The sequence below is a fragment of the Rattus rattus genome, chromosome 1 (genome assembly GCF_011064425.1).
Source record: "Rattus rattus isolate New Zealand chromosome 1, Rrattus_CSIRO_v1, whole genome shotgun sequence".
NCBI classification, from domain to species: Eukaryota; Metazoa; Chordata; class Mammalia; order Rodentia; family Muridae; genus Rattus; species Rattus rattus.
The window spans coordinates 13,707,757-13,731,528 of record NC_046154.1 but is presented as its reverse complement, the minus strand read 5'-3'; the positions used below and the strand labels follow the sequence as shown (position 1 = coordinate 13,731,528).

The window sequence follows — 23,772 nt, the reverse complement described above, 5'->3', positions numbered from 1 at the left end:
AGAGAGGAAGAGAGGAAGGGTTATCTCCAGGCCTACAGACATATTACAACTTCAACTTTCCAAATTTCCTGTGATGTGGTATAAAGAAAAACAAAAACACACCACCAGGCCTAATAAAGAAACTATAGAATGACTTCTTTTCAAATCTCCTGAGGAAATAAAAAAGAAGTAGAACCTTGCAAGGCACTAACTGGTTTCTGTCACGTGGCATCTTCCTTCCAATTTAAAACTGAGAAAGCATTCCTTGAAAACTAGCAATAGGGTGGGCACTGCTCAGACACACATAGAAAAACAGAAAATATCTACAGAAGTTCAGACCTGTCTGTGCAAAGCACAGAGTACAGGAAAGATTTGTCTGTTTAGGAGACATTCCCCAGGAGGAAATGACTTCTTTTCCTCTCAGTGTGACTCAACTACCCTTGAAGACCCATGTACTGATACTGGACATGGAGAGCTTTAAAACTCAACTTTCTTCAACACAGCCCTCGAGGTTCTGCTTCATGATAATGGTTTGGTTTCATGTCTTGTTTTTCATGTAGCCAGGGTTGACTTTTAACTCTCTGTGTAGCTGAGGATGGCCTTGAGCTCCTGACCTCTGACTCTACCTCCCTAGTCCTGACATTACAAGCATGTACAACCTTTAAAAACAAGATGCCGCCTCAGACACTCAATGTAACTGAGGGAAGTGGTTCATCAATGCTGCTGGGTTACAAATGCTATGTTAAGTTCTGAATGTTCACTCACACTTAACATAGTCTTTATACAACTACCATACAGAAATATTTATTTAAGAATGAGTTCCATGTGACATATACCAGAGGTTCTAAAAGTACTACTCTTAGATGCTTCTTTGCCACAGAAACAGATGTTAGCACAACCAAGTGCTTCATTCCGCCAACTTTGTTGATAGAGTGAACTATAAGAGAACTGGCCTACGAAGGTATAAAACAAAGTGCTTTGCTTCCAAACCAAACTGTTGGGAAGTCCAAGTCAAAACTCAACCATCCCTTCTGGAGTTTTTTTTTTTTTAAACTTTTTATTTTATTTATGTGGATGGGTGTGTGTCTGTGTGAGTGATGCCATATATAAGAAGGTGTCCAGGGAGGCCAGAAGAGGGAGCTGGAGTTCAGGCAACTACAAGCTGCCTGACATGGTGCTGGGAACTGAACTTAGATTCTCTGAGCCATGTCTCCAACCCCCTTCTGGAATGTTTTTAGGGGACACATTCTAGTCAGAAATCACCATCATAGCTCAATCCTCCACTAGCCTACCTCCAAAGAACCACGCACTATACCTTCCAGACATACCTCCAATTTCAGTGTCTGATCCTTAGGCACAAGAAGTAGGAAAAGAATGCCTGGACTACGTTCATGTCACCTGCAACAATGTTTCAAGCACCACTGCGGAGTAATCTAACTGCATATGAAATACACAACTGAACCAGGGGAAACTGATAATTCAGGGGAGAAGGAAAGGAGGCCCTGGAGGTACTAAAATCTTCAGCTATGTGCACTAATTCAGGGGGACCACTAACAGGAAAGTGTAGGGTAAGTGTCAGTCACACACAGGCCAGAGTCCTTTGACCATCAATAAACACACACCTATGTACAGTCTCAGTGCAGTGCACACACTCAGTAAACACAATGATGACAACAGAAAAGTCATACTCACATAAACCTGGGGATGTATGATGTTTGTTCTGCTGCTTGGGCTGCCAATCTATGAGAGTTAGAAAAATCAGAGCTTCAGCACAGACCCACAATAGCAGGTGCAGCTAAATTCAGTGACAATGTAACTGCCTTCAAAGCCTGGTGTTTAAAACAGCTTTCAGGTGCAGTACATCTAAAGACAATATGCCATGTCTTGAGCAGTAGGGAGAAAATGATATTCAGTTTACAATCATCTAATGGGTGTGTTTCTCCAGGACCCATCAATGCAATGGGAAACTATGTGGGGGGAGAGCTGGTCCTTTCACTGCCTGTCATGAATTTAGGCAGAAAATAGTCTGTTTTCTTCCACTGAAAATAAGTGGAGTGCCTGCGAGAGACAAGGAAAATAACACACATGGAATGGAGTTCTCCACAAGTATCTCTCATGAGGAAAGAGACGCAGTGTCTCTACAGCGTTTGCTCCATCGCTGATGCCCATTAGGTCACCTGCCTAACAGAACATGAATATAGCACAAAAGAACTCAAGGTACTTGCATCACCAGAACACTAGTGTCTGCCTGTGCCAGCAGCTCGAGCAGCTGCCTGCGTCCTTCCCCACTGCTCCGCAGCCCCAGGTTGAAAGGCCAAGGTAAAACTCGGGAGAAAGCATGTGAACTTCTGTGTGATCAGATAACAAATAGCAATGCTACATAGGATTTAGAAACATAGAGCTAAAAGGACCATGGAAGAACAGTATAATATGAAGATGCATACAAATGATAAAGCTTAATAATACAACAGAAACAGCCAAGAAAGCTGGCCCTCTATATACATACACAGTGCTCACATCCTCAAACTCAACCACGTGCAGATCATGTGGTATGTGGTCAGGCCTACTAAGCCTACATGTACAAACTGTAGGTTGATGTCATCACTATGCAGGTGAAGGCAGGCACAGGATAAATGAGGCCTGTCATTGGATGAGGTGGAAGGGAGGCGGGAACAGAGGTTTGAAAAGGAGAGAGAGAAGCAGAAAGGCAACAAGGAGGCAGACATAAGTGATCGACGCCATGCATCTTTTCCTAGATCCAGGTTGTTATGAATGTGTCTTAAGGGATGGATTTCTATAGGGCAGCTTATCTTATCTTGGTGGGCAGTTTATATCCTTATCAAGTGGTTGTGAGTTTATTGTGTGGATGTAGTGTGGACTGAGAATTTAACATACAAATCCAATTGTTGGGTTGCAGTTTGTTGAGTCTTGATTTTACCAGGTAGCTGGAACCAGAGAGTTCGCGGCTGGTAGAGAGCCGCCGGGAGAGATACTAACCAGAGATAAATTATGGTTAGTTCCATATGGTGCTCCAGTGCCAGAACTAACTCTAGGGACCAGCATGGCAAGTTGCCACAGACTGCCTGGGTCTGACAGTACTTGGGGGTGGTGTGGAGCCACTGAGGTAAGAGTACCCCACAGTGCCATGCGGGCCCCACAGGTGCTGGCGATAGCGAAGGATAAAAGGTACACATTTTTTAATATTTACCCCAACAACAAACTCTTTTCTCATCTCCAACTCCTAAATGATACAGTCTCATCAACCACTTCCACAGCACTTTTGTGGAAATGTGATCTCTTGATCACTGAAGTTTACTGGAGGACATGCGTGGACTGTGTGCAAACACTATGCCATAAAAAATAAAGACTTGAACACCTAGGATCTAGGTCTGATACGGAGCAGGTGAAGCCTTGAAACCCCATCCCCCATGGACACTGAGGAATGATTATATTCAAGTTTCCAAGACCGTGAGCAGCCAAGAAAGATATCTGCCTACGTGAGACCACATGCTGCTGCCGAAGGTCTGCCTTGCTTTCTCCTGATGTCAACACCCAGCTGGCTAATCTGCATGCTGATTCCTAACACCCACTCCTCAGCCAATACTCTGATGTCTTCTTAGAAATAGGGGAGCAAAGCACTTCAACAGAGCAAGGTTACTGCAAGCGTCACTTGTGACAGCCTGGCCTGGCAGAGTGTGCATCACACCATACAGCAGCCACTCACCGTGGAGGAGGAGGAATTTTTGTCTGGTGCTGCATATCGGAAGAAGGTCCCGACCTTGTCCACAGACACTGGGCTCACCTGCTCCCAGCCATTTACTCGAACTTGCAGCTGATGAATACGCAGGTCATGGGTATGTCTGTCAAAAGGAACAGAAAGACAAAAAGACAGGAAATTAGAAGCAGAGACTCCAAACTCATTGCCTTTTATAATGACGTAAAAGCCAGTTAAGCCTTCTCAGCATTACCTAGTGAGAGAAGTCAAAAAGACAGTTTAGCTGGCTTTTATGCTGAGGCTAGTGGTGAAATGCAGAGGGCCTGGGGCAAGGAGCTTCTACCCTCTCCTCATAAAACCATGAGAATCTGTATGCTTGCCAGGTGGCTCCCAGCAGCACCTACCTAATCTTCATGAAACAGTGTCAGTGGACATGAGTGGGATGGCCAGAGCGTACTAGCCACTGAGTCACGTAACCATGCTGTTGGATACATAAGCTTTCTCTTTTTAGTTCCTTTGTTGAAAATTCTATTCCTCTAAGGAACACGTCCAGTTGTTTGGCTCAGGCCCTACACGACCACAGGCAGGCCTGGGAGACAGAGCTCTTGGAGTTAAGAGTGCAAGTGCTCAGCTGAAATTAGAGCAGAAAGCAGTGGGCAGAACAGAAGGAATAGGAGGAAATTGCACGTTTAATTCTATTTTAGATTTTGCCTAATTCAAGCCAGAAGGCTGAAGCTGAAATGGGGAACTGAACTTGAGGCTGACAGGAAGGGAGGAGGGCAGCATACAGTACAGTATGCCAAGGGGGAAATGCCAAAAAAATGCATTTATTTTGATGAGTTCAAGCAGTACCGTGGGTTACAGAACAGGGAAACTAAGACAGAAATGACACCAAGCCCTCTCAGATGCAGGGGGCAGGTCTTATTGAAAGCCACTATTAACAAGAGCCTCCTGAAGCCCAGGGTATGGTGGAAATCTATCCAGCACAGAGATCCCACCCCACCCCCAAGACTCCCAGAGACCCAGACCCATATGTTCAAAACCATCACCAGTCAGGACCAACCCGTTCACTCGGGTAGAACAAGAGGAAGAAGGCTTTGTTGTGAGGGAGGTTTGCATATGCGCTCCGGCCTGAAGCCAACCTCTTGTACTTCAGCTTCCCTGAAGTCAGTCCAAGGCTTAAGCCTTCACCTATTTACATCCTAGACAGCCCTTCCATCTAAAAATATTTGCAAATAGTGAGATAATGCCTTATCAGACATTCTATTGTCTTTAAGGAAATGGAATTAAAGCCTTCTCCCATACTTGTGCCAAGTCCTCTAGCTGGCTGCTTCAGGAGTGACTGGGCCAGCAGTGCCCTTTGAAGAGGTAATTTTACACTGCTTCAAATGTCTGCCTTACTATTCCCAGCTCTGCATCTTGGGTCTATCCACTTACAGAAAGTTTGTGGCACAAGCGCATTTTAAGATTGAAGTCATCAAGGTTTGAGAACCTTTCTAGAGTAGCACATCATCCACTTCAGCTATTTCCAGGCTCAGTCACCTATATGGAAACCTGGACAGGATATAACCTGGATCTCAGCTTTTGCCCAGACTCTGAAATACTTAGTTATCTTCTCACACATCAAGAAAATAGGAATAGAAAGAAATGTTTTCCCAAGATGTCAAGACAGTCTATATTTTAAGAGGAAACAGTGACTTTCACAGTATCTTTGAAAAATACAACATTCAAGTCTATGAAAGACAAATAGTGAAAGATAAAACACCAGGGACAAACATTTATAGCATGGAAAAAGAATAAATGACCATATCTTACCTGTGTCTTAACTTTCCTCTGGCCTCAAATTCAAAAGGAATCTCTTCACCTGTGAGGACTTCTCGCCACTCACTGACGTTGTGTGTATCATCTAGGAATGCTCCATTCCCTTCTGGAACCACCCCAGGACTCCCACTGTGAGACAGTGCAGCCCTAGAACAAATCAGATGACAGGTTGTTCCTTCTGCCTTGCCCTCCCTGCCATATCTGCAGGAGTTGCGAGCTGCTGGGAGATTAGCCCTCCTGTAACTGACTGATATAACCTGGTTGTTCTTTGTGATCCAAGAAGGACCTGAGAGCCAGTGACTTCAGCTATTTTCAGGCTCAGTCTCAATGAACATTTTTGGATGTTCAGAAACGGACTGAAGTAATGCTGAGCATTGTACAGCATACTTACAACCTCAGCTGAGGAATGCAGATGACTGTAAAGCCAGCCTATACTATATATCTTAGGCCAGCCTGGGCTGCATAGTGAAGCCCTGTTTCAAATAATGGTTTTTAATTTAAAGGGTATGTGCGCACGCACGTGTGTGTGAGTGTGTGTGAGTGTGTGTGTGTGTGTGTGTGTGTGTGTGTGTGTGTGTGTGCATGCACTACATCATGGACATATGTGCTTGTGGAGACCAGAGGTCAACATCAGGTGTCCTCTTCAATCAGTCTCTATTTGAGACAGGGTCTCTTATAACATAACCTGGAGCTCATCAACTGGCTAACCTGGTTTGTCAGTGAGCTCTGGGGTCCCTCCTGTCATGTCGTAGTGCTAGGAAACAGCTACACACTACCATCTCCAGCTTTTCAAGGGTGCTGGGAATCCAAGCTCTTAGCCTCATATTTACCCACAAGAATTTACTAACTGAACCATCTTAGTCCTACACAGCAGGCATTAAATCACTTGCCTCACAAGCAGGAGCACAGGAGTTCAATCACCAGAAACCATGTAAGAATGCTGGGTGTGGGGGTGCATGTATCCCAGCACTGAGAAGGGAGAGACAAGATCCCAGGAGCTGAGTGGCCAGCCAGCCGGGCCTATCTATCCAATAAGTCAACGAGATCCTTTGTCAAAGATGGTAGACAACGTTCCTCAAGATGACGTCTAAGGTTGCTTACTGGCCTCTGCATACATGCTCACACACATGGATTAGTACACACACACACACACACAGCTACTTTCATACATTCTCACATGCATGTATGAGCACACACACATTCACCCACAGCCATATCCATGCACACATGCACACATATGCATCAAAACCAACCAACCAGCCAAGCAAACAACCAACCAAGCAAGCAAACAAACCAAGGCAGAACTTTCCTCAGGATCAAGCTGGTAACCAACAAGAACTTAACAGACATGAACTGGTAAACCACTAAGTCCTGGCTGTGGTACCCTCAAGACTAGTGGAAGCAGAAGAATGTAGTTTCAAATCAGCTGACAGTTACTCAGCTCTGCCCTTCATGAAGCCAACATCTAAGCAGACAAAGTCATTAGTCAAGGTTCACATTTAGCTTAGGCAAATTCCCACGCCCCTCTCAACTCCACCCAATGCTATCTGGGCCAAAGTGTGCTTTAGAGACAAAATAAGTGTTCAGGAGTCGGGGGTGGAGGGCATTTCCAAAGCAGGCTTAGAAGGAAAATGCAAAATACTTAGTTTTGAGGCCACATACAGACCCTTTCTTTAAAGAGTGTGGAGCCTACAGAGGTCTGGGATGACTTTTCTCTCTCTCACCCTCTTACCATGAACATGACAAACCACTACTGCACACTCAGGTCCTCTGCAGAATCAGAATGTCTACCGCAACTCTCCAGACACCAGTTACTGGCTCACTTACAAGCCCAGAGGCTCTGAGCAGGAGCCAGTCTTGCTCTGCCAGGCTACTGCATGGAGGCTACTGGGATTTAAGTGGCTCCAGAGACAGAATGAAAATGCTTTACCTGGTGGGTGTGGTGGTCAGGGTGGCAAACCACAATGTGCATCCTGTGTGGTTCCGAAGAGCAAAGGGGACAAACGGCTGCCGACGCTTGGGTGTTTTCACCTCTGCTGTGACAAACAATTAAAAAGGACTATTAATATCCACTGTGTCGGCATGATGGAAACCCTTTCATGGAGATGGCACCCACAGCTGTCTCCTGTGTGAAGACAGAGGGAAGAGAAAAGGAACTGCAGCTTTGTTGACATGACAAAGAGATGCTTCATGGGTCTGTGGGCTTCTGTGCTCTCTCTCTCTCTCTCTCTCTCTCTCTCTCTCGCTCTCGCTCTCGCTCTCGCTCTCTGTTTCTCTCTCGCTCACTCTCTCTCTGTCTTTTTCTGTCTCTGTGTCTGTATCTGTCCGTCTGTCTCTGTGTCTGCCTCTGTCTGTTTCTGTCTTTCTCTGTCTCTGTGTCTGCCTCTGTCTGTCTCTGTCTTTCTCTGTCTCTGTGTCTGTATCTGTCTGTCTGTCTTTCTCTGTCTCTGTGTCTGTATCTGTCTGTCTGTCTGTGTCTACCTCTGTCTGTCTCTGTGTCTGCCTCTGTCTTTCTCTGTCTCTGTCTCTGTCTCTGTGTCTGTATCTCTCTCTCTCTCTCTCTCATATGCACACGAGCAGAGAGGCACACACAGAGTCCCCACAACTCTTATGGGTCTTACTGCTCAGAATAGGCCATCAGAAACTGACCTGGTTAAAATCAAGAAAAAGACAGACAAAGGCTACTCTTCCAAGCAATGCATTCTTAACTCTAACCCTGGTGCCCTGTACATAGTAACAGAATTAAAACTGTTTTCTCTTCTGCCTCCCCTCCCCCCTTTTCACTGAGGAATCAAGGTCATGCTACCTGAAGGTTTTTAAATAAAAATTTTGCTCTGATTTTTAGTGAGTACTTTATGTATGTGCATGTATACGCAGGCAGAATGTAGAAATTAGAGCTGCCATGGTCTTCTTCACTTTATTTACTTATCTTTTTACAAGATGTTACATGCATCTGGGTTTCACCAACCGGCCATCAAACTCACAGATCTGCTTGCTCTGCCCCCCATGCCACACTCACTCTAGGATTAAATACACATGCTACTATGCCCAGCTTTTCATTCAGATGGGTTCCATGGATCGAACTCTGGTCCTCATGCTTACACAGAAGGCACTTTAAAAACAGAGTCATCTTCCCAACATAGTTTGATTCTTACCATAGGCAAAACCCCTAGTTACTATAATGAAGCTACCAAGGAAGCTGAAAAGGCATGTTCCACACAGCTGTTTCACAAAACAACCTCTGATAGGTAAACTACAGAGAAACAACCACCAGAAAGTAATATAACCAAATTGTAGGGAGAGATGAACTGACTATCAACACTGAGAACTGTCAAAGGCACTCCAGTGTCCTCAAGAGCCTTCTGCAGATTGTCAGAACAGGAACCACCAGGCAGTAACAATTCAGGGTAGGAGGCACCTGACTGCGGGGTACATAGCACATGGACACTGATGAGTACAGCAGGCCCCAGAGTCCAGCAGAATCCTGAAAACACAAAGACAGCCTGAAACAAATCATAACATCAATGGAGATGGGACACCAGACCTGTCTCAAGGGACAGCAAATGCTGGCAGGGGAGAATACCAGCAAAGCTGAACACACTTCACAGGATCACACGCCTCCACACAAAAAGACAAACCACACACTGTCCAGCCACTGAGATCATCAGCCTTTCAAGGAGCCACCACTTTCCATGATGTTTGCATTTCGACAACTTTCCAAAGGGGAGAAACATGATGACTGCCAAATGGGCAACTTCAGGTTAAAACAAGGTCCCTCTGGTCAACAGTAGTTCAGCAGAGACTATGTTACAATCATCTGTTGAGAACATGAGCAGTGGCTCTCAACCTGTAGATTGGGCTCCTTTTGGGGTCAAATATCAGATATCCTGCATGTTAGATGTTTACAATTCACAACAGTAGGAAAGTTACGTTATGAAGCAGCAAATGAATTGATTTTATGGTTGGAGTTACCACATGAGGAACTGCATTAAAGTGTCTCACCCTATGAAGGCTGAGAACTACTCAAACTAAGTGGTCCAATACCACGTGAGGACAGAGCTAAGGATGGTGTCCGTCTACAACTGTGCCCATTTCCATCCCAGTGGCCTCACTTGGTTCACAAAATGCTCCCCCCAAGTAAAAGGTGAAGCCTTGAGGTTGGAGCAAGATCCTTCCAAAGGGTAAGCAGTGCTCGTGTGCTCTGGGAGGAGCCTCCCTCCATACGAGCAAGGAGAGCACCTTCATTACAGTAGACAAGGGCCAAGAGGAAAAGGACCAGATGTACCTTCCTATCCCACTGTGAACCAGACTGACAGTTTCCATCTTCAAATCATATTTTGAAAAAACAGGAGGCAGATGCTTTGACCACTTTGAAATACAGACTCAAATACTAGACATCCATACAAAGAGATCCATGTGTCTGCTGCTGTGGGATTAGATAACATGGAAGGCATGATACGCAGGATCCCATGTTTCCTGTGCAGATCAAAACTAGTAACAGAGGCTAAAACACCACAGAGAGCACATAAACCCCAGCACTGCATCAGCATCCAACTCAACTCTGTTCTTGCCTTTGGCACAATACCAGAGAGAAAACTCCCAAACCCATCAAAGAGAACATTATTTCCTGATGACCTCAAAAGTCTGTCTCCAGTGAATGAATCCAATTTCTTCAAGGGTTGAGAAAGCCTCACGCTCCTCACATCCAAGTTCAGCATCAAATGAAGCCAGCTGAAAAAAATTCTACCCCTCTGCATGTCTTTCACAGAGTAATTGGCCATTCTAAGGAGTGGGAGTTTTATGCTACATAGCAGCTTGGGTTGTCAAAAGGATCTGATTTGTGGATCATAATAAAGACATTGAAGCCCCAAGTCTAATGCTAGCTAATCACAGAAGCGAAGGGAAATCCCTATGCTGCCCACCAGACTCTGTTACACTGGCTACAGGGGAATAATGTTCAGCTTTGCCTGAATGAGGAGCTCATACTGGAAAGCTCAGCTCCAAACTCATTATAAATGAGGATGGAAGCCCACTCAAAGACCCATCCCAATTGAGCCGTCTTAAAACAAAGCATACAGTGACCCATCGGTTTTAATAATCCCGTTCAGTACTCCCAGTAATAGAGGGTCAAATGCCTTTTGGGTTATCTTTCTTTTTCTTTTGACAGGCTCTCGCTATGTAGGCCATGGCTAGTCTGGAATTTATGATCCTCCTGACTCAGCCTTCCAAGTGCTGGGATTATAGATATGGCCCACCAAACCCAGCTCAAATGCCTTTTAAAATAAGATATGCCAAGAGCCATGATCCGGAATTAATCACATACATGAATCAGTTAGATTAACAGTACTCATTAACACAGAGGAAGAAATACAGTTGGCAGACCACCGTGAGGGGTTTCTTCTTGCTCTCACCAACCAGTCAATTCTCTAGAACAGTTTCTTTTCCATCTCCTAAATACATAAATTCCTACGTAAGGAAACTAATGTTTATATCTAAGCAATTTGCTGGGAAATACATTCTTGGCTCTACAACTAATTATTACAGCTCTTATTCCACAAAGCCCCTCGCCTGTCCATGAGAATAAACACTCACTAGCGGCTCTGTGGGCAAAGTCGTGTGGTGCTGCCTACTGAAGGATGGAGTTCCTCCATCTGCTTCATTCTTTGTAGGACCCTCCTTGCCTCTGGCTTTTCTAGTTGTGTACTGTGCAGCTGATTCCACTTTCACTAGAGGAGATGGTGATGAGGCAGGCACGTCTGCTGCTACTGCCAAGATGAGGCGCTGTTCTTTACTCATTCACTGGAAACCTTCTTTCAGGTGACTGAGGCAAAGTACTTACAAGTGAATATACTCCATTCAGCTCCGATTAGCAACACATATTCTTAAAAAAAAAATCAGTATACAGATAGATGTAAGGCAGTTCTTAAAACAGGAAAATAATGCCAGCCTCTGGCTGTACTGTACCTCGAGCATAGATCTGGTGCTCTAGGTTAGTCAGACTGGCTGTACTCCTAGTTCTAAGGTAGACAAGAGGGAGGCCTGGTAGACAGGAGAGACAAAGTTAGAATGTATAAATAGGTGTGGTGAACAAGACTCACCTTCAACAAGCACAGGTAGAGAAGTTACAAATGGCATGCAAGCATCATGCAATTGCAAGAGCATCCTTCCTCGCTGATAAGAACCAGTAAGTGCTTGCCAAAGCCAGCATTTTTTTTCCACAGCTCTAATTGTGTGGCTGTGTCCTCTTTTTCTAATTAGGCAACAGTGAATGTGTTGAATATCCCCTTGAAGAAGCCTTTGAAGGAATTTTAATTTAAACCAGAGGACTCATAGAAACTAACCAGAATGTTTTTTAGAGGAGATATGCCATTCCATCGGAGCAACAGGAAAGAACACTGACCACTGGGTACCTCAAATACTCAGGGCAAGAGTCAGTCTGCCTCCATATTTCAACAATCCTTCATCTTGTATCCCAGTACTAAATTCTAAACTGAACGTAAGACCAATAAAAACACTTGAATTGCTCATAAAATAATCAAGGGAATAAGTCATGCCACAGAGATTTGCCTACAAAATCAGCCATTACTGCAAGGCCCACAACTAAGGTAACACAAAGCTAAAGATACAGTGAAACAGCATTGAATCCCCAGTTCCTAAGGCTGAATTGCACAGTGAGGGCTAAGCCAGGAGCCTGTTTTATACTGGACTCAGTAAAAAGCCTAACTTTGGGGAGAAATATGGCAAAAATTCTCACATAAAATCTGAATATTAGTAGTCAGTTCAACATAGTTGAAAGCTACTAACTTGAAAGCCAATGCTACACAAACTGTAGGAGGCCTCTGAGAAGGCTACAGGAATTCCCAATGAAAAGGCACCTGCTCTTTAGTTATGTCACCTTCAGGTGTTTAAAACACTGTCACATCAGCCTCACCAGAAAAACCTAAATAAAGAGCAAGCTTTAATATAGATAGGGTGATTATTAACAACAGAGAGAGGAGAAAGTGTAAGAAAAGGAAGCGTGGGGCCTTCCTGGAGCTGGCACTGACTAGACCTAAGGTCACCAGTACAAAGCTATCTTCAGAACCACATGCTCTTGGACATCCTACAAAGATTACTTAAGCATCTTCTGGAAAGGCGAGGTTTCTTTTTTGCCACACAAATGAGGAGGGTTAGGAAAGCTGGAGCTGGAGCTCCAAGGACTCAGAAGCAACAGACTAAGAAGAGAGAACAAATGCAGCACAGTCTTTGTCTTTTCTCCTGAAGCTGGACGCAGTCTGCTCGCATGCCCCAAGGAGGGGCAAACCAGCACAAATGCTTCCTATGCTAAGAAAGCCCATCTTCACGGCCTGTTTGCAGACCAGATGGAATATTTAAGTATTCATGAGCTATGTGAAGTCAGGCCAATTCTCCCCAAAGAAACCACACTGAAAGAGTTGGGGCTAAGCTGAATTTGGATGACAATAGCTTGTGGAACAACCAGGACCTGTGGTGTCTGTCACCATCTCCCCAGCTCAGAGGCCAACAGAGCTCCATGCTGAGGCATTCATCGGGACAGAAAACACCAACAAGGAACACACTGACTTCTTCCTCAAGATGCTGGGACTCAGTTCCTTTATACTCTATGAGCAACGCAGGCCGTCCTTTTAAAAAACATTTTTCCACTTGGGATCTTGCCCTCCCTCTTTCCAAGAATACACACAAACCCTCTAGTGCTGGCTTTAGATGTTTTTATAACCCAGTTTTAAAGTATCCTGTCAATTGTAAAACCAACTGTTTTCACCCAAGTAAAAATAAAAATAAAAATAAATTAAAACAAAAAAACAAAAAAACAGCCTGCCTGTTCTGACACACTCTCGGTGTACCAGCTCATCTTCAGCATCACTGGGAATCAAGAGTTAACGTTCTGCAGATCTCTTCTCCCCCACGTCAATGGAACTAAAGCCAGCATTAACAGTTTAGTAGTTTGTGCCAGAAAACTGTCTTTTACAAAGACTAAAAGGAACAACAGAGGCCAGACAGAACGTCCTATGGAGTTCTCCTCAGAGAAGGACCATCCTATTTGAATATCTCAGTGAAGCACTGCTTAAAGATTAACACCAATATGTGCAGACATGTGCATATAGAAATCTTACTTTGTCCAAAGCATGGTGGGTCCACAGAAGAGCCCATCCAGTCTTCTGTCTTGGCTGACTCTGTTTCCTTGTCTTCTTTACAGTAATCCGCCAACCAGGATTCCTTGGTACTTACATACTGATCTAGAAAGAATTCCATAAATTAAAAAGGGAGATGGAAAAAGATAAAAGGATCATATTAAATAATTTCAATTCAGAAAAATTAGCTTTTACTGAGTGCCTCCCTACATGTTGGGTCTATGCAAGAAGCTGAAAATGTTGGACCCTAGAGACAGCATTCCACATGGAAGAGATTAAAGCAATCAAATGACCTCCCTTCATGAAGCCAGCCATGATGTGAAAGGCTAACGCAAAGACAGAAATACAAAGCTGGAGAGCAGAGAAGAAGGTCATATTTATTCAATCAAATGACCTCCCTTCATGAAGCCAGCCATGATGTGAAAGCCTAACGCAAAGACAGAAATACAAAGCTGGAGAGCAGAGAAGGTCATATTTATTCGGCTTTGGCAAAAGCAGGCGGTGGTGCTGTGTACACTGAAGTCCCTCTTAATATGTGAATAGTAACTCAATGAGACTGAGGGCAGAGTGACACTCTAGGCAACGGGACTCGCAGGAGCAAAGACATTAAGTACACAGCACACTCAGGAACATTGACTGCTATGCTGTATTTTCAGTGCACATTCTGCAGGAGAGACATGGCAGGGATATCCAGAATCCAGAAATGTATATTTCAGGGCCACCAAAGAAACTGTTAGAACACATTGTATTGGCTTGACAATTCCCTAAACAAGCCATTTTCAGAGTTAAGTTGGTGTGACAATTGATAGGGAATAAATAGCACAGGGAGCTAACTCATTCTGCTCAAAGAATACCTTAAAGAACCACTCTGTAACTGGACATCATGGTACGTCTCTGCAATCCCACCCACTGGGAAGGCCGAGGCAGGAGAAGTGTGAATCTGAGACTAACCTGGGCTTAAACAGAACGCCTAGCTTGAAAAACAAACAGAATTTCCTGTGTGATTAACAGAAAAGAATCTAACCTCATTTCTGGGATATTTAGTGAACCCTACTAATAAAACACTATGAGGAGGAAGTTTACCAGGACCATTTGTGTTCCCTAAGAAGCTTCAGCCCTTGCTTGGCCACTAAGAGCACAGGGGTTCAGTCATGATGAGGAAGTGTTGTCAGGCACAGGGCCAACCATTTGCCCACCTGGCATCCTTGTCTGCAGGCAAGAGACTCATGGTACAGAAAAGATGTCAGCCTAAAACAGGCAGCTTCCCACTCACCTATCAGTACAGAAGTGATGTTGATATCCAGGCGGCGTTTGGCCTTGGCCTCTAGCTTCAGTCGAGGAGGATGGAGACGACTCGCTGCCTGTTGTTGCCAGGATACAGAGCACGGCCATGGCTCAATAAATGGCTCCCAGCCTGAAAGAACGCAGGAAATAAAACATCTGTTCAGCAGATATCAAGAGTTTATAGGAGAATACTGTTCATGGATGTTTAGCAAGGACAGACGACAGCTTAATGGCTCCAATTCAATCTCACAACGAAGGCACCACCTTCTGCTGTAGGTCATCCTGCAGATGCCTGGTGTTCATGGACAGGCCTGGAAGAGCATGGCCACTCCCCATCATGCTCTTGTTGAGGAGGTAGCAGGAAGCAGGGAGGGAGAGCTCATGTTGTGTTTCATTAAAGCTAGAAGACCTCTTCCTCAATCAAGACAGGGGAAAAAACGCTTTGGACTTAGGTTAGAAGAGCTTTAGCCAAGAGCTCCTACATCAACCCTGCTCACAGAACAATCCACTGCTGAACCAAGGCCATATCTGGAGGCTCATTAGCTTAACTTTCTCAAGGTTCTTGTTTCTTTGTTTTAATCTTAAAACATGCCACAGGTACAAAATGAATTATATACAATTTAAAAGAAATATTATCACAAGCACTCATGTAGCTGTTCAACTTATGAAATGAGAAATCAGGCTGGGGATGGTGGCAGACACCTTTAATTCCAGAACTTGGGAAGCAGAAGCAGGAGGACTCTTAACTGAGTTCAAGGCCAGCCTAGTGAACACAGTAAGTTCCAGGATACAGGAGCTACATAGAGAGACCCCGTCTCAAAGAGAAGGGAAGTAAGGAGGACAGGAAGAGGAGCGGGGGAGGAGGGGGAAGAAGAAAAGGAGGAGGAATAAGAGGAGGAGGAGGGAGAGAAGGAGGAAGAGAAGCTATTAATATGCTTGTGTTCAACTTCACAAAATCATGAATACTTCTAAACTACATGAATTCTACTAATAGAATCTGTGGTTCATTTGCATCCCAGTATGCAATAGTGTCTTACTTCGCTTCTACTTGGAGGAGGGTAGAAACTTATACTTTGGGCCAAATGTTGTGGTATAGGTCTATAATCTCAGCACTCAGGAGGCTGAGGCAGGAGGATTTACCTGAGTTCTAGGCCAGCCTTAACTCAGTAAATCACAGACTAGTCTGAGCTAGAATGATACCTTGTCTCAAATCAAATACATAAACAAAACCATAGATGCTCAACTCTTCAAGACCGGTTCACTAACTTTTGAAAGACTTATAAGTATATCGCATCACATCAAAAATACACCTTTAAAAAGTAGGAAATCTAGGCTCATGTTCCTTGTTTCTCAGTCCCACCCCACCCCACCCTTGTTCTCGTCTAATGTACGCAGCCATGGGCCCTGGTAAACATAAAAACTTATTCTTTAAACAACACAATAATACACACTTTATACTGACCTGACAGAGCACGATTATAATAATCTCCAGAAAGGGTGAAGTGGGCATAGCCCTCAGGGTTAGTTCTTATGTGCTGAAGAAAATTCAGACCTGCAACACAAGCAAACCTCACTGCAGAGCAGGAGCAAAGCTGCCCTCCCCAGACAAACTGCATTTCAAATCCTAGCTACAGCTGCTACTGACAGCCTCGGAGGGGAGCGCACATCACTACAGCAGTTCTGCCTACCAGGAAAGTCCTGCATGAATTTTCACGTTTCATAACCAGTACATTATAAACACTGCATTCGCATATTCTTATCTTGTGCTGGAGAGATGAATAAGTGGTCAAAAGCTGCTCTTCTAGAGGACCTGGGTTCAATCCCAGTTCCGAGGGATCTGACGACCTTTTCTGGGCTCCAGGCATACAGTGATACATTTACAGAGTTGTAGGCAAAACACCCGTACATATAAAAAATACGATATATATTATTATCTATATTTTAAGTCTTTGGCACTCCCTTAAGCACTGTACCTAAAACATGATCTCACCCCCCTTACTCCCCTCCACAGCACACAGGTACAACCAAAGCCTTAGTAACATGAAAAGGTATTTCTCCTGAATGCATGGGAAAAGGGCAATAATAATAAAAGGCATGTCTTACTACATGTTAGCATATATTGCTTTTAACATATTTCTTAATTCTTTGAGAATTTTTACACAATGTATTTCAATCTTATTTTCCCCAATTCCTCCCTCTAACTCTTCTCAGATCGACTCTGACCTCTACAGTCCAACCCCACCCCCAAGAACACTGTAGTCTTTTTCCTATTTTAAACCCATCAACTTCAGTTTTAGCTGGCCACAGACTCCTGGGTGTGGGGCTATCCACAGCAGTATGGTTGACCAACCAGGAGCCACATCCTTTAAAAAAAAACTGTCTCTATGTCCCACAGAGACCATCAGGTGTGGGGGCTCATGAACCCTTCTCACCCCGTATCTGTTCATAATCTTAAGATTACTATAGAAAACATAGCAAGTTAAATAATTATTCTCTACAGAAAGGGCATTCACGCCAGCAGTGGAAAGCCTAGTGGTTTTTAATTGTATAGCCCTGAAAAGCACGGAGAAGGTTCAAGTGTAAGACAGGCAAAGGCTGACCTCAAATCCCCAGAAGCAGGCTTGCTGAGGGAGAGAAGGACGGCAAGTGGCAAACACAGGGAGTGACAGGGTATTCTCTACCCCGACCCCCAACTCCCTCTCTATGGTTTTCTACACAAGGTTTCCCTGTATAGCCCTGACTGTCCTTGAATTCCTGAATGCTGGGATGAAAGGTGTCTACCATCAACAACTACCTGGCAAGTGACAGGTGACTTTCACCAGCTCCCTCAGAACCTTCATCCTAGCACACAAAATATGGCACTAAGGAAAGAAAACTCCTTTCTGGGCCCCAGCCTATCAAACACAGACAAGTAGTTTGTTCACCACTACAGGAGATGCCACATGAGCCTTCTAATAGGATCCTGGTTTGGTTTTCAGGAGAGAAACAGGCAGAAACATTCTTCTGCCTGATTTTGTTTTAGAAGTCCCAGGTGATTCTACTCACCACTGTGTATGTATGGGGCAGACAGGGTAACTCAGCTGGAGCTCTTGATGTGAGGGAAATGTTGTCAGTGTCAGTTTCTCCTATTCCTGAGCTACATATGGGAAATAAGTACAACGATCTGGACAACCCATCCTTGTCCACACGGACAGTGTCCTACTTTCCTTGACTATCCCTTGAGACCTCATACCCATGTCCCCAGGAGTGGCTCACTCTCTTCTTGAGTGCCTGTCTCTCTAACCCTCCTGCTTCAGTGTACCCTAAAATACCTTTACTAAGCCGCATCTCTGCTTTGTTTAAAAAAAAAAAAAAAAGAAAGAAAGAAACAACTCTGGCTTACACATTTAATTCCAGTCCTCAGGAGACAAAGGTAGGCAGATCTCTGAGTTCGAGACCAGCCTCGTCCATACAGAGATACAGAGAGTTCCAGCATGGCCAGGGCATGAGAAACCTTTTCTCAAAAAAAAAAAAAATTTTTTTTTCTGAAAAAGCATGTTTTTACCTGCATTATGAAGTAGAGGGGGACAAGAATACATGGAAACCTGAAACGTGAAAAAGCAGGCCCTAAGATAAGACCAGCACTGGGTTGCAGGACGAGCCCACAAGTCAGGTACACTCACGGGAGAAGGTAAGCTCGGCCAGGGGCACATCACAGTCCATGCAGTCATCAATGAAACAGATGCACACACTCTCAGCCTTGACCTCCACTCCAGAGATTCGTGGAGCCGACATGGCCCCCTGGTTGTCTCTGCTGCTGGAGACCAGGGACAGCGACTTCAGGGGCTCCGCATTCTTAAACAGCCAACTTGCTGCCTTCTTCAGCTGGCCTTCAAGAAAACCAGAAGGTGTAAGGTCCCACTACTTCCCAAAGCATTACAAAGAATCTGTGAGCAGCCCAAGAGAGCCGTAATCCAGAAGGATCCTTAGGCTGGGGGAAGGTGCTGGGGTGCACACAGGGTACGTTCCTGGTTGTTGCACATCTTCTACTCAAGTTGATAACACTTTTCCTGCTCTGACTCCCAAGGCCCCTCCTGTACCACCTGTGAACAGAAAGGTGAGGAAGGGGCAGGAGTTGAGGAGCCCAGAGTCTTAAGGCCACTTTGTATGCAAGTTCCATCTCCACCCAAGTTCTACTCACACTGATGTTAACTGTCCTCAAATGTCTTACTTTGTACATAGTTTGATTTCACAATTACAAACTCCCAGAGAGCAGAGAACAAAAATGATTGAGCTCTTCCTCTCCGTCTCCCTTTCCCTCTCCCTCTCCCCCTCCTCCCTCTCTCTCATGTGGATTTTTATATGAGAGAAAGAGAACTGTTAATACCCCTTGCCTAAATAACAAGCGTCCTAACACCCTCTTGCCAGCAAGGGGGAAAAAATAAGGAAGGGACAGAGATAAAGGCAGAATAGAAGAAGGAAGGGAAGGAGGGAAGAAGCAATGTCAATCCAAACTCAGAACTCAGAATGTGAGACAATTCACCTGCTTGAGAGTCTATGCTCTGAAGCAAGATGACCCCGGTCTTGACAGGTTCTACGCTTTCCAGCTACTGAATACAGGACAATATACTTGATCTCTGTACCCTGCAGCACTTAGAGGAACAACAGAAAGAGGAAGTGGGTTCTCAGAGCAGAGCCGGGTAAGCGATCCTGGCTTTAAGCAGCTGTTATTTTCATCTTGTCGACTCATGGGACTAAGTGGCTTTAGTTCAATCACAATGAAATCCAAAAGGTTTGTAGACCATGGGAGAAAATGTGTTTGAATAGCTAAAGAAAGAATAAAAATCATGGACATGATGAAGTATAAAGTTAAATCGAAAAGCAAAGACGACTGAGTGGAAACTAAGCCGAGGGATGCAGACAGCTAGCCCATCCTCACTGTTTTCAAAGGTAAAGGGGCTTTAGCAGGTACAGTGAGCATCTCTATACACAATATGCTGGTGTGCGGCCTGGGCACAGCATTCTAGAAAAGAATGTGTTCTCTGCAGGAAAGAGCTACAAAGATACCACAGATATGTGCATAGCCTCATGTGCGCATGCGCACGAACACACACACACACACACACACACACTTAGAAAAAGTGGACACAAATGGAGACCATCACACAAAGTGAAATAACTTGGGTCCAGAAAGACAAGTGTCACATGATTTCTCTCATTTGTAGATCCTAGATTCCATATAGATACCCCAAATCCCAAATCCCGTTTGTAATATCACAGCCCCCCACCCACTTACACATGAGATTCCAAGGCCACAGGGACACTGCAAGCATAAAGCAGCCAGCCCTGCAGCTAAGCGGTCCCACTGCTGGTACACAGTGGCTGAAGCATCTGGCAAGACTAGCACAGATCTATAGAGAGAAGACTCTTCTGACTATAGATCTCAGCAGCCTCAGCACAGGGCTTCTCTGAACATTTTTTCCTGACTAAAAATCTTTTACCTTGCCCTTAAAGGATGCACTTTGAAGCTTCTCTTGGGTACCTCTGAATCCCACGGGGCACTGCTCTCTGTTTTGGGCCCCTTTTAAGTTATAAAAGGGCTACACAAACACAAGCTCTGCCACACTGTGTACTGAGCAAGTAGCACATAGACTATGGTTATGTTAGCCAAAGGATGACTCTTGTCTCAGGCAGGCTAGAGAACCATTCTACTATGCTACTCAGGATGGCATGAGAGTTAGTTAAAACACATAACTGTGTAGGATTGTCAATTTAATTTTCTTCAGACGAGGGCTGAGCTCAAATGATGGGAATCATGGAATGATAAGACCACATTTAAGAAGGAGCCTGCCATGAAATCTATCAATAAACAAAATGCAGTGTGGGCCAGGGGCACAGCTCCACGGGAGAGCACTCGTCTAGCATGTACTAGGCCCTAGGCTTAATCTCTAGCACTAAACTCTGTGTTGCACACATACACATATAACACCTAGAAAGGTAGAGAATGCACCTATGTGGAAAGGCTGCCAGGAACCACAACTTCGGCAGTTTTGCTTTTTCTTAAAATAAACAAAAGGCAGGGTACGGAGTACAATGGTGGAAAAATGCAGAGTGCAGCGGGCCTCAGTAGAAAGGACACAGGCTTCACATCAGACAGAACTCTCTTTAATGCATGTTAGGTCAACAGCAATGGATAAACTCAGACAAACTTGCTTCACCTGTCTGAGCCAGTTTCCTCATCTGAAGTACAGACAATAATGGCTATTTCTAAGAGCTAGGAGACTCCACAAGAAACCCAGAGCCAGGCTGGGGACAGGCATGGAGCTCAAAGTGCTTGCCTACTGGGTTCCATTACCAGCACTGGATAAAACCAGGCAAGGTAGTTCACACCTGTAATCCTAGTGCTAGGATTATAGAGATTGGAGGATCAGGAGTTTTAAGATCATCCTGGGCCACATAATAGGTTCAAGGCTGACTTGGGCTACACAAATGTCTGACACCAAATAAAACAAAAGATGGGTTTTGTCAGATGGCTCAGTGAGTAAAGGCACCTGCTCCTAAAACTGACAACTTAAATTCAATCTCTAGGACCCACATTATAGAAGGAGACAACTAATTCCAAGTTGTCCTCTAACTACCAAGTGTACCATAAACATACATCCACACAGGAAAATATATGTAATAGGTGTTTGTTTAAAAGACCAGAGACAAAGCAATAAGAGCTCAGCACATGATCATGGCCATGACCATCAGAGCCTCAGAGCCAGTACTATTACCAACACCACTAATAACTAGGACTAACCACTACTTCAAAGTACCAGGTATTTATCCACGGCCAGGGTCTCCTACTGGAGCGCCACAGGAAGGAAGCATTAGCACTGAGAGGCTCAGTGACTTGCCCAGGGTCCTTTAAGAGCAACTGATGTGTGGAAGAGGAAGAATCTGACCCACACAGCCAACTCCAAAGATAACCTCCTGATCACAGAAAACCTTTTATTGGATCATAACTATGGCCAAACCAAAATGATGTTCAGTCCCACCCCCTCTTCAAGATACATAGGGCTCCTTGAACCCTCTCTCTGGTGGAACTGAAGGGGAAATAAGGAAGTACCTGGTCAAGACAAACAGCAGATAATGGAAGCCACACCCAAATTACCTTGACACACCAGAAGAGCCTTGCGACAATCTTCCATGCTGAAGCCCAGCTCCTGTAGTCTAGCCAGCTGTAACTCTAGGAAACAATTTCATACAGATTACTCTACAGGCTGACAAATACCATTTCCTTTATGAAGCAAAATAGAGCTCTGAGTGTAGACTTCTAACACGTGCACCGTGAACTTTTCTGTCATCCCCTTATGTTTTGGTGTTAAGAGTAGAAGACCATCATTTAGTGGGAACAGCACCACTTCAGAGTTTTCAGAGGAAAAGTCTCAAGTTTTGAAATTAAACTTGAAGGTGAGCCATACAACTCCACAAGGAGTTGAGAGGGAAAACTACCTGCATACTGGAGCAGTTACCATAGGGTATTTGTTTTTAATTAAAAAAAGTCATACTTATGGTTTACAATCATACTTAATGACAGTTAGACTATGAACAATTCAACTGTGCATCAGAAAATTGAAAAAGGTTAAAGTGGGGTACGGGGTGTTACTAGTATGGTGAATAATTTCCAGCACCACAGAGACTGAGGCAGGAGAACCGGCATAAGTTTGAGAACAGCATGGATCATGTAGGATGTAGCAAATGCAGAGACAATCAGGATGTAGAGTAAAACGAGAGAGAGAGAGAGAGAGAGAGAGAGAGAGAGAGAGAGAGAGAGAGAGAGAAACAGAGACAGAGACAGAGAAAGAGAAAGAGAAAGAGAAACAGAGACATAGAAACATTGACAGAGACAGAGAAACAAAGACAGAGAGAGAGAATGAGTATTACTAAGAAGACTGAAGGGTTTCCAATTTAACACGTACCCAAGACAGGATCTAAGGTATGCCTTGACCCTTCTCTGACATCCTCTCCAATTCGAGATGCCCCTGGCAGATTACTGCTGACAGAATCTGCCTCCAAGGCTGCCGAGTCTGGTGCTGCAGCACTAGCTTGCTCTGGGATGGATTTTGCAATGGCAAGAAACAGCTGAACATCATTATAGGAGAGTCTGATATCCAGGGCTTGTAACTGAATCTAATGGAATGTAAAAGGTAGCACTGGTTTTTAAAGTTGCTTTTGGCTTTGAGCCCACATATCACTCAAACAGAATTCCTACTTTATGTCCCAGAAGTCCAGATATCTTTATAACCTTCTCATTTAAAAGATTGCGAAGATGTTGAAATTAGCAAATGATGATAAGGTACTATAATCTCAGCCATCAGATAATAGTCACAAAACTGAACAAAATTTAAAAAGAAAACAAAATACTGAACTAAGATTATTATTAGAGCAATTAATATCATACAAAATAGGAATATAGCGAGGGGTAAGGATCACCTATTGGTAACATTTTACTAATCCATTTTACATAGTGCCGTTACATTTTTTTTAATCTCTGAAATAAACTGATCAACTGTGATGGGTAACTTTGTCAACATGACACAACCAATAATTACCTGGAGAAGACTCTCAGTGTGGGACTGACTGTATTGAGTTGGCCTTTGAACATGTCTAAGTGGGTGTGTCTTAAGTTAATTTACATGGAAAGACCCAGTCCACTGTGGGTGGTACCATTCCCTAGGCAGGAAGTGCTGAAGTGTGTGAGAAAAATCAAGCAATTATGATTACACTAATTTCTCCCTACTCTTGACTCAGGATATGATGTAACTAGCTGTTTGAAGTTTCTGCCTTGACCTTTTTATA

General features: G+C 44.2%; 1 protein-coding gene across 3 annotated transcripts in view; it reads right to left on the bottom strand.

Annotated features, from left to right (window-relative positions):
- The window catches only part of Vps13d (vacuolar protein sorting 13 homolog D), a 223,859-nt gene that overhangs the window by 120,774 nt on the left and 79,313 nt on the right, over positions 1-23,772 (bottom strand). For 2 of the 3 annotated variants that reach the window (XM_032895015.1, XM_032895002.1), the window contains exons 34-44: positions 22,893-23,103; positions 22,085-22,159; positions 18,612-18,818; positions 16,412-16,501; positions 14,939-15,079; positions 13,648-13,770; positions 11,480-11,554; positions 7,446-7,551; positions 5,510-5,662; positions 3,704-3,839; positions 1,672-1,719 (exon numbers count right to left, since the gene is read on the bottom strand). In XM_032895015.1, the coding sequence (XP_032750906.1) occupies positions 1,672-1,719; positions 3,704-3,839; positions 5,510-5,662; positions 7,446-7,551; positions 11,480-11,554; positions 13,648-13,770; positions 14,939-15,079; positions 16,412-16,501; positions 18,612-18,818; positions 22,085-22,159; positions 22,893-23,103 (1,365 nt within the window). The remainder of the gene's footprint in view (positions 1-1,671; positions 1,720-3,703; positions 3,840-5,509; positions 5,663-7,445; positions 7,552-11,479; positions 11,555-13,647; positions 13,771-14,938; positions 15,080-16,411; positions 16,502-18,611; positions 18,819-22,084; positions 22,160-22,892; positions 23,104-23,772) is intronic. The other variant, XM_032895011.1, reaches the window with a different exon arrangement.